The sequence below is a fragment of the Lissotriton helveticus genome, chromosome 6 (assembly GCF_964261635.1).
Source record: "Lissotriton helveticus chromosome 6, aLisHel1.1, whole genome shotgun sequence".
Classification (NCBI taxonomy): Eukaryota; Metazoa; Chordata; class Amphibia; order Caudata; family Salamandridae; genus Lissotriton; species Lissotriton helveticus.
In genome coordinates, this window is record NC_136067.1 from 1,389,821,474 (window position 1) to 1,389,832,460 (window position 10,987).

At 48.3% G+C, this 10,987-nt stretch overlaps 1 protein-coding gene across 1 annotated transcript; it reads right to left on the reverse strand.

Moving 5' to 3' along the window:
- Positions 1-7,974: 7,974 nt before the first annotated feature.
- Positions 7,975-9,884, reverse strand: LOC144761753 (uncharacterized). Its single transcript, XM_078647006.1, has 2 exons — positions 9,444-9,884; positions 7,975-9,159 (listed from the first exon to the last, which is right to left on the reverse strand). The coding sequence occupies exons 1-2, from the start codon at positions 9,601-9,603 to the stop codon at positions 8,381-8,383; spliced, it is 939 nt and encodes a 312-aa protein (XP_078503132.1). The 5' UTR covers positions 9,604-9,884; the 3' UTR covers positions 7,975-8,380.
- Between the last annotated feature and the right edge of the window lie 1,103 nt (positions 9,885-10,987).

The following is a 10,987-nucleotide window of genomic DNA, read 5'->3' on the forward strand; positions in this document are numbered from 1 at the left end:
AGAAGGCTAAATCATTATGCCAAAGTGTGCCGTGGGGGGGCGATTCAGACAAATATCGTCAAGGCCCAGAAGCATGTCCCTGCGTGTTCACCAAATCTCCCTCGAAGACCCACCGCCAGTGCCGGACAACCAGCCACAGGAACGATGCCCTATGTATGAAGACAAGGATGAGGAAGTATTTGTGGTGTCGTACGTCAGCAGAACCGGTACTCCTCGAAGACCACCTCCCATGTGCTCAGTCTCCATTGAGGGTACTGATGTACAAGCTCTCATTGACACTGGTGCATCTGTCAATTTGATGGACTCAGACCAGTATGACCGCCTGTCACCGCGACCCCCTCTTGCACCGTCCACAGCCCGAATCTACATGTACGGAGGGACGGACCCACTTCCTCTCCGTGGCATCATTCAGACCACCGTCGCCAGCGGAAGCTACTCCATCGAGGCGAGGTTCCATATCACTGAGGGTAAAAAGGGAACTTTACTCAGCTCCCACACGGCAGAGGACCTAGGACTTGTCTTTTTCACCAATCAGATCCATGACTCCCATGCGGAAGCAATGCTGAAGGAGTTTCCGGCTCTCCTCAAAGGACTGGGGAAACTCAAAGGCAGAGGTTCAAGCTCCACATTGACCCTTCGGTACGACCTGTGGTCCTCAGGCACCAGCGGGTGCCCTTCAACCTACGCCTACAAGTGGAGGAGGAACTGAGAAAGCTCGAAGAGCTACATGTGATCGAGAAGGTCTCTGGCCCCACTCCGCGGGTGTCCCCGCTAGTCGTGGCGCCCTAACCCAAACAACCAGGAGCCATTCGGCTCTTGTCGACATGAGGCTGCCAAAATACCACTGTGAAGAGAGAACGTCACAACACCCCCACAATGGACAACATTGTGGCGGACCTAAATGGAGCAAAAGTGATTCTCCAAGCTAGACCTGAACGCCGGCTACCATCAGCTGGAACTGGAGCCTGAGAGCAGGTATATCACCACCTTCTCGACGCACGTTGGCCTCCGAAGGTACAAGAGGCTCAGCTTCGGAGTATCGTCAGCCGCCGAGGTCTTCCAAAATGCCATTTGGGAAGCACTGTCCTGGCTGCAAGGGGTGATCAACCTCAGCAATTATATACTTGTGTTCTCCAACACGCTCGAGGAACACCACTCTCACCTCCGAGCCACTCTGAAGAGGTTGGCAGAGGTTGGGCTGACTCTGCACAAATCCAAATGTTCATTTTATCAGGAGAGCGTCGACGTCTTTGGATACACGTTCACCCGAGAAGGACTCCTGGTGGACCCGAAGAAGGCCGAAGCTATCAGAGCAGCCAGCACACCACAAAATCCCACCAAAGAAAGGAGATTCCTCGGCTTGGCCACGTACTGTGGAAGCTTCATCCCCAATCTCGCAGCCATGTCTGAGCCACTACGTGTCCTTACACACCACGATCACAAGTAGGAGTGGACGCTAGCGGCCAACAAAGCATTCCAAGATATCAAAGTAGGGCTGCTGGACAAGACAGTAATGGCCTACTTCCACCCAGGACGACGAACGGAACTGGTCGTCGACGCCAGCCCTGTGGGCCTAGGAGCGGTCCTCCTCAAGAGCACGGCCCGGAAGTATGGTAGCCAGTTGCCTATGCCAGCACAGCTCTCGCTGACACTGAGACCAGATATGCCCAAATCGAGAGAGAGGCGTTAGCTATCAATTGGGTGTGCCAACACTTCCACCTGTATCTGTGCGGCCAGGAGTTCCATGTCGTGACTGACCACAAACCGCTGCTCCACCTGTTTGCTGGCTCATACCGGCTAGCACCCCGAGGATCGAACGATGGGCGGTGCAATTGCAAGCGTACAACTTCAGAGTGATCTACCGTCCAGGGACCCACAACCCTGCCGATTATCTGTCTCGTCACCCGGAGTCCACGATGCCTTCGGACCCATCGGCGGATGCCTGCAGCACCGAAGCTTTTGTCAACATGGTGTCACAAGGGGCGTGTCCCACAGCCATGACACTTGAAGAGATTGGCCGGGGCACCCAAGAAGACCCTACTTTCTCCCGAGTCAGAGGAGCGCTGGAGAATAATGGATGGGCCCATTTCATGGATGGAGCCCGCTTCCTCCAGCTGGAGGGCACCCATTCCCGCAAACAACTGTGGCAAGTCTGTAATGAACTCAGTGTGGGGGAAGAAGGAGTTGTCTTGAGGGGACACCTGATAGTGGGTCCAGAGAGTCTTCAGAGATGGATCCTCGTGCTGGCACAAGTTGGCTATCAAGGAATGGTGAAGACCAAAACCAGGTTACGGGACAAGGTCTGGTTCCCGGCGATGGAGTCCATGGGGGAGTAGATGGTAAGACAGTGCCACGAATGCATGATCACCGGAGGAGACCCAACGCCAGCACCCGTGATCACGGAAGAACCAAGCAAGACTCCTTGGACGCATCTCAGCGTGGACTTTTGGAGCTTCCCAGATGGACGTCACATGCTGGCCAAGGTTGACTCATTCTCGAAATTCCCCATAGTTGAAGTGGTGTCGTTGACGGCTTTTCCCCATGTGAAAAGAGTCCTGGACAGAACCTTTGCAATGATGGGACTTCCGGAAGAGGTCAAGTCCGACAATAGACCTCCTTTACAGGGGAAGATCACCTCGCTATGGCCCGAAGCGAACAGGGAAGAAGAACGTATAATGAGGACACTTAACCGTGCGTTGCGCATAGCAGTGGAGAAGACCCTGAAACAGCTCTTGACCAATTCCTCTGTGCATACCGACAGACCCCTCATAGCACCACCAAGTGGGCTCCGGCTCATCTCCTGTTCAAGCGAGCCCCACAAGACAGTATCCCGTCAGACCCGACATGGGTGCCCGTGGAGCGGGATGATGCAGCCGTCCAAGCGAGGAGGGAGGTAATGAATCGGAAGGACAGTCAGACCCGAAGACCCCAAGAACCTCAGCTAAGAGTGTGAGACCGGGTGGTGATCAAAGACCGACACGCCGGGTGGAAATTCCGGACGCCCTACGAGCCAGAATATGGGTCGTTGTAAGTGTTCAAGGGATCATGGTCACTGCTCAAAAAGGACAACAATCCATCACGAGGAATGTGTCCAGCTTCAAAAAGACAGCTGAGGCAGACCAAGAATCATCCGACTACCAGGACTCACTTCCGAACTTCTTCCCTTTTGCTTCGCCCAGCATGAGTAACACCCCGCCGGAGACACCAGGCAAGTCCGCCAAGGTTGTGCTGATAGTGCCAGGTCGACATGCCAGAACACCACCATAGAGTTGGCTGGGGGTGTCCCGTCTAGAGCTTCGACAGCTCCCAGCTCCCGGAGCCAGAGGTATGGTCTCCGGCCGAATCCTGTGCCGAGTCAGCAACTGAAGGACTTTGTGTACATGTCCACATAAACTGGGAGAACTTGATGGTCCAGAACCAAAAGAAAGGAGGGATGTAGAGAGCCATCCGGGCCCTCTACTACAATGTTGCAAATTGACACGCATCGCTACACCCCTCGGGGGGGCTCATCCCGAGCGTGTAAATAAATGGCTGGTGATCGCTCTGGGTCTTCCGGCCACGAGATTGAAAGTAAAAGTCTTGTGTGTTTATTTCTGGTGCTGCTGCGGCTAACTCACCCAGGCCCCGCCGGGCTACAAAGGCTAACAAAGGTAAAGAGAAACTTGGAAGTGAAGGATTACTAGATGCAGAAGTGTTGCTGTAACTGGTGTGTTAAGAATTCTGTGCACTAAAACAATTACAGCCTTTGCAAATTGCAAAAGCAATGAGGAAGCAAATTGTTTTGGCTTTATGTTAACTGAAACAATAATATGAAGCGTTAACATAACTCACAGCATTCTTACAGCCTTCGCAGAAGCAGTGCAAGCAATCTATGCGCCAATTACAGACAGAAGTGGCAGTGCTGGCTTTTATCATACACAGTGAGCACATACGCACAAGTAGGACAGTGAAAATGCCCTTCACACTTACACAGATACCCTCTTTGGGTTCAACACTTACAGGTGAATTGCATGTTTCAATTTCAAAGCACATGACAAGTACAGCACTGACAGCAACAGTGCAAGCTACTCTGAAACAGGCTGAAAAGATACGGTAAATGTGCAGCAGAGCCTTATTTAACACAAACAAAACTCGAAATTCAATCTTCATAACATAATAAACCTATGGATGGATAAAGAAAATTATAGGGGACGCCCACAGATCTGCAACTGGTAGTACCCCACACAAGATACTTTCACCTACGGTTACAATCTTTTCCATATACAAACAAAAAAAAGTTATTTTAGGTCTTGCATAGACAGCTCATGCCTCGTCTCTTTGAGACATATTGTTTACATTATATTGGGCTACATCCCACCCATAGCTCACCATTGGTTAGCTTTAGAATGGCTCTAATTTGCTTCTTTTTGATTTGCTAGGGAATTCATGCGTCATGTTATATATTGAGTTGGGCCCTCCACTGGAGCACGGACCAATTACTTGTGTCCTTCCACTGCTCTCCCCTTTTTGGAGGCACATTTTCCTTTGTTTTCAAGCACTCCATATGAGTGCTTGTGTTATCAGGCAGTCTCCCATATACCGGTCAATGTGCTTCTTTTCCCTCACAACCCACTTCCCCTGCCTGTTACTTCACCCCCTCACCTCTGTTTCATGGCCCCCACCCATGCCCGTCTCAGTTTTATATCCCTACTCCCGCCCTCTTGTACGTTTCTTCTTACCCCATCCGCTCGTTCCCGTTTGTTGTTTAGTCTTGCCTCGCCCCAACACACCCCCCCACCCCAAGCATCTAACAGGCAGCAGCCATCTTGGAATAGCAGTGATCCTTCGCAGCGGAATGTAGAAATGCTAAATCACATTAACAAGTGTATTCTAGTTTGGCTACCACGTTATTGCTAGTGAAAGAAGAATTGTCTGAGTCTCAACGCTCTATTTCACTTCGCTGTCATTTAATTCATATTTATCTAGCTGCTGGGCTCTCGTAGTCACCAGCCACCCAGTAGGAACAAGCATTTGCAATGCAATTGGTCTCGCATTTACGCGAGTTTGAGCTATTGACATTGCAAATAACAATACCTTTCATTTTTGTTTTCAAAACATAAATAAAAGGCATTGTCATTTACAATGCCAATAGCTTAAACTTGCGTAAATGCGAGACCTATTGCATTGCAAATGCTTGTTTGGTTCAGCTGTTGTGTTGTAAGTTTCAGGGTGATTTGTCAAGCGGGGGACGAGAAAAAGGGTGTCCCAACACGCGTTTTCCCCATGTTATGTCCAAGGGGATTTTTCATTTTTTTAATACAACTACAGCCTGAACCACTGAACGGAATGACATCAACTTTGGCAGAAAGCTAGATGTTGGTTCAGAAAGCATGCTTTTTGGGATTTCATGTAAATCTGTTTAGTAGTTTCAGAGATGTTTAGATGAAAAAAATATAGATATTTGGGAGCCCAAAATACTACTGAAATCCTACTGAATTTTTTTTTTGCTACCAACACTTCAACCAGGAAGTGTTGGTAGCCATCAGTATACATGATAGCACTCCATTGAAATGCATTGTAGTGAAAGGCATGTTTTTAACATTACAAAAAGGAGAACATATAAGGGTGATAAAAGATTTTAGCTACAATATAAATCATTTGTTGATCGTATCATACTAATTTTAGGAATTCTGGCGTGTTCTAAGGTGATTTTACCCTGTGGAAAAGCATTCTGCTGGGATTTCAAGAATCATGTTTGAGAGAAAACTGTTTCTCATGATTTCCCCATAGAGGTTATGGAAGGTGCTCCATATGCTAAAGGGAGAGCATGTTTTCTGTACATAAAAATGGAGTCTGACAGTTAAAAATTTGCAAAGATTATAGACAAGAATTTTCAATTCTATTAAGGACACGGAGGCGAGAATTATGCTTCTCTTTTCTTTACTACTTTTTAACAGCAGCCAATCACAATAAAGTTTTAATAATACGAAATTTCCCATGATACCATAATATCACGTGACCAACCATGGAGCCACTGCCCTATATAATCCCTTCACAGCATCTCAGTGTCCTTTTTCTTGGTTCAGAATCCAGTATAAACAGTTAAGGCACTTCAAAACCACACAACTTTGTAAAACATTCGAACATCAATCCTGCCATGACAGGCTTAATTTTTGTTCTGGTCCAGAACATGAGACCCAACCGGGGTCCGACTCGAACTCCGACCAACGGTATGTAAAGGATCCTTCAACGACTCTCCAGCCACCCATCAGTGGGCCAACTCCTCACTAAACCAAGGGTTCCGTAGTCCAGGATTTTCCGCTTCAATGGTGATCATTTGCCATTTGAACCTGGGAAAGTGAAAGGGATACCGTAACACTGACCTCACCACCAAAGTCACAAATCAATGACAATAAAAAAGGGCAGGGGACATTAGGAATCAGGGGCCATATGTAGGTAGCTAAATACCGGTCGGTAATGGCCGAAATTCGGTAAATTAGCCGTTACCGACCGGTATAAAGGCATTTGAGATGTAGGAGGCCAAATTTAAGGATTCGGTAAATATGAATCGGTAAATACCGATTCTTCATTACCGAATTCTAAATTACCGAAACTGTATTTACCAAATCCTTATTTACGGAATCGGTAAATAAGAAATGGGAAAAATGAGAATAGAGATGTACGTAACTTCTAAAATACCAAATTTCATGAATTCGGTATTTAAGAGTAGGTAATTACCATGGATTCAAAGCAGGTAGAACCAGGTGCAGGCCATAAAACCGGTCCCAAAATACAACAGTGTGATCAGAATGGCGGCTTTCTATGTGATAGCAAGGCGGCTACAGCTACAGACAGCAGGAGAGAGGCATTGGAGAGGGGAGGAGCAAGTCTACAGACAGCGGATCACACTCTTACAACTTACTGAGGCAGAGATCCATGAAAAGTACAGGCTACACCCCCACACCATCCTGGACTTGATAAGGGACATGCACCCACTCCTGGAGCACCCAACACCAAGGGTGCACGCCATACCACCACACATGCAGGTGCTCTGTAGCCTACACCTGGTTGCATCTGGCTGTTACCAGGGGGTGATAGCTGCGATAGGTGGGGTGTCCCAGAGCTGCCTGTCCCGTTTCTTCAGGAAGTTCCTGGAGGCCATGATGCAGAGAATGCATCATTACATCAGCTTCCCTGACACACATGCGGAACTGCAGAAGACCAAGACTGACTTTTACCAAATGGCACAGTTCCTGCATGTGATCGGCTGCATTGATGGCACACACATCCCAATCTGCCCACTGAGTATATCTACAGGAACAGAAAGTCCACACACTCAATAAATGGGCAGGTAATCTGTGATCCTGCCAACATAATCACAGACATCGTGGCCAAATTCCCAGGAAGCACCCACGACTCCTACATCTTCCAGAACAGTGGGATCTACAAACGCCTGGCAGCGGGGTAATTCGGAGAAGGATACCTGCTAGGTAAAACACTGTGAAACACCCTGATAGTTACTGCAGATGTAGGTGTTGTTGTGCATGTGAATAATGGCTCTCTCTTTTCCATATAGGCGATAGCGCATATGCCGTCCACTCGTTCATCCTGACACCCTACCTGAACCCATCAACCCCGAGTGAGAGACGATACAACGTGGCACACAAATCTACTCGCAACGCTGTGGAGTGCACCTTTGGGCTGTTGAAAAGCAGGTTCCGCTGCCTCCACAAAAGCGGAGGCGCACGTCAGTACTCACCCCTCATCTGCTGTAAAATCCTTGCAACTTGCGCAATGTTGTACAACCTTGCCACAAAGAAAGGTACAGATGTGGAATTAAGTGATTATGAGGACCATGATGATGAATTTGCACAGCCTGAGCCCAACACAGCAGGAGTGGCGCCAGCAACAGATGGGAGACAGAGACAGGCAGAGTTCACACGCAACAATTTCTAAGTAAGTAAGAAGACACAGCCAGTTGTAGTATGTACACGATGTAGTTGAATTTTTTGGCACTACGCCAGTACACAAAGGCCCAAATGTACCAGTCCAATTGTAGCCATCCATTATGGAAGTCCTGGGTTACTTCACCCATTCCAGGTCAGGGAGTGTGGGCAGCATCATTGTTTGAGGGCACGCCTACTGGTCCTGGATGCCATTGGCTGGCTGTCCTCACTGGCTGTGTGAGCAGTGACTGCCCCATGGAGCCTCCTGCTTCTCCGTGTGTCAGTAATAAGGGGGTTATGCTGCCCCTACTGGTGCTCTCCTCGCTCTCCCCCACATCCAGAGCAACAGCATTTGCCGACTGAGCAGTCAGCAGCACCTCGACTGCACTTGTGACCCTCACAAGGCCCCTGGAGACTTCACTGCTGCTGTGTGCCAGTCCCTCCTGCATGTTAATTCAGCGCCTGCAAAGCAGGGAAGTGGCAGTGGCTAGGCAGTTCACTGCCCTTGCGTGTTGTTCTGACCTCTGCCTCTCCTTCCGCCTTGTAGCCCTGTCCTCGTCCAGCTTGCTGCACAAGAGCAGCACAGACTGGAACATGTCCTGCATGCTCGCAGCCATCTCTCTCATGCCCGCAGCCATCTCTCTACTTCCCTCCGCCATTGAGCTGATGCACTTATAAATGTTTTTCATGTTTTCATTCAGGTGCCTCATCTGTCGTTGCATCAACTGGATGGCCTTCCCCTGCCTGCGCTGCACCTTGACCATACTAGCCTTGAGTCCACAGAAGACACCAGGACCCTCGCCATGTTGGTATTCATTGCTGTCTCTGGCCCTGCGGCGTCTGGCACCTGTGTGGGCCCCCTCGGCAGTGGGCTGCTGATTGGAATTGCTGCCCTCAACTGCCATGGTTGATGTATCACCACCCACTGTGTCTCCTGCAGAAGACTCCATTTCCCTGAGTGTGGCCACGACATGCCTCTGGGTTTTTTGCACTGCAGGTGTTGTTGCAGCCGGTGACGCTACCAGTTCAGGTGAGGACAGTAGTAGTGGTGAGCCAAACCGCTCTGGGGAGGCCTGCCGCTGTGGTGACGCTGGAAGGTCTTGGGAGGCTGGCTGTGCTGTTGATGCAGCAGTTTCCTGTGTGGTTTGCCCTGCACTGGTACTCGCCTTCTGTGTGTCTTCCCTCCGTGGTGCACTACCTTCCTTGTCCTTGGGACGCTTGCGACATGTCTCGCCTGTGGACAGAAAATCGTACATTAGCTCTGTGGTCCTGCAGCCCTGCTTATACAATTAAATTCTAATCTCTGAAACACTGTCGCTATTGCCTCAGCTTGCTCATCACTGATGTGTGTCGCATGCCTTGTTGTTTGGTGTGCTGTCTGACATGGTAGCTGTTTCAATGACTACATCTCCAATAATGCATTGCTGGTGTATACCAAAACCTGTACCGGAGTGGGCTTCACACTATCACATAAGGGAAGGGGAAGGGGTGGGGGTGATTGCTGTGCATGCTTCTTACCTTTTCTGGTGGCAGCTCGGGCTGAGCTGTCTGCATCACCAATCCCACAGACGCTGTCTGGTTCAATAGTGGACTCCACCAGCTCCTCCAGCTCAGTCATGGCAGGTGCCCTGTTCCTCCCTCGTCCTGTCAGGTTTGCTTGTTTGTGGAGCTCAGCCATCTTTCACTTTGTCAAGCTCCGGAGGTCATACTACCTCTTCTTCAGGTCGTCAATGTCCCGTGGTGTCACTCCAATGGCATTAACCTTTGTCTGTATTGCCAGCCAAATCTTTCTTTTGGCACATTCTGCCACCTGCAGGGACTGCTTCCCAAACAACTTGTGGTGTTCTTTTGTGAGTATATTAGGTTGTTTCTCAGAGATAATCAAGATGATTCAGGGTTTCCATAATGGTGTATTAACGAGGCCTCAAAGCAAAAATACAATAATGATTACTATGCTCATGAGGGTATATGCTTGAGACCTGATTTCATCGTAGTAAACCCTGCCAGATGCTAGTTGGCTAAGCTCTGTCTCAATTCCCTATGGGGAAAATTCGCACAGCATACAAACTTGTCAAACATTACCATCATCACAGATCCTAACAAACTGTTTAAATATTTTTGGGGCCGAATAATAAGGTGTCTAACTGCGAGTTTATCGACTATGAAACTGTATCACTGTGTTGGAAATACACAAAAGAGCACCCCACAATATGTAACAATATAAACATCTTCAGAGCCTGTTTCACAACCCCTCACACTCGTTTATAGCTCCACAATGCGATGGATAAACTTCAGAATCGATGTCTGCATCACAATCTCAACTCTTTTATTTTTGTGAGAAAACTAGGGAATGAAGGTCCCCAGCTCGGTGATTATTTATACCATTTGACCAGTGAGCTAGACCAAGATGAGTACATGGTTGAGTTCACTTCAGCCAGTCCCAAGATCTATTTTTTAAAGAAATTCAAGCAGTGCAGTTTGTAGGAAAGTCAAAGGCACCACCTTAACCCCTTAGCTGCTACCACTTTTCCCCCATGCTAAGCTTTTTGTGGCTGTTCGTGCTTCGACACCCCGTAACTTTTTGTCCACAAAAGGTATACACTCCAAATTTGTGTCCTTTCCTTCTAACATCCTGAGGATTTTAAATGTACCCAGAATTTGTGGATTCCTTTGGAGGGGACCGAGATATGAGCCAAAATACAGCAACATTTTGGGTTTTTGGGGATAAAAAGGGAAAAAGGGGTGCAGAAGAAAGAGTCTGTTTTTTCCCTGCAAATGGTATCAACAAAGGGGTTGTGGTGCTAAATTCACTATGTTCCCAGCTTTCAGAAAAAGGCAGGCTTTTGTCAGAAAACCAAAAATATTTACACAGTTTTGGCATTTTACTGGGACATAACCTATTTTTGTGCTTTCAACCTCCTTCCAGTTAGTGGTAGAAATGGGTGTGAATGCAATAATGGATCCCAGAAACCTATTCATTTCCGAAAAGTAGACAAAAGTTTAAATTCAGCAAGGGGTCCTATGGAAACTAACAGTTGAAATTAAAAATATTGAAATTGAGT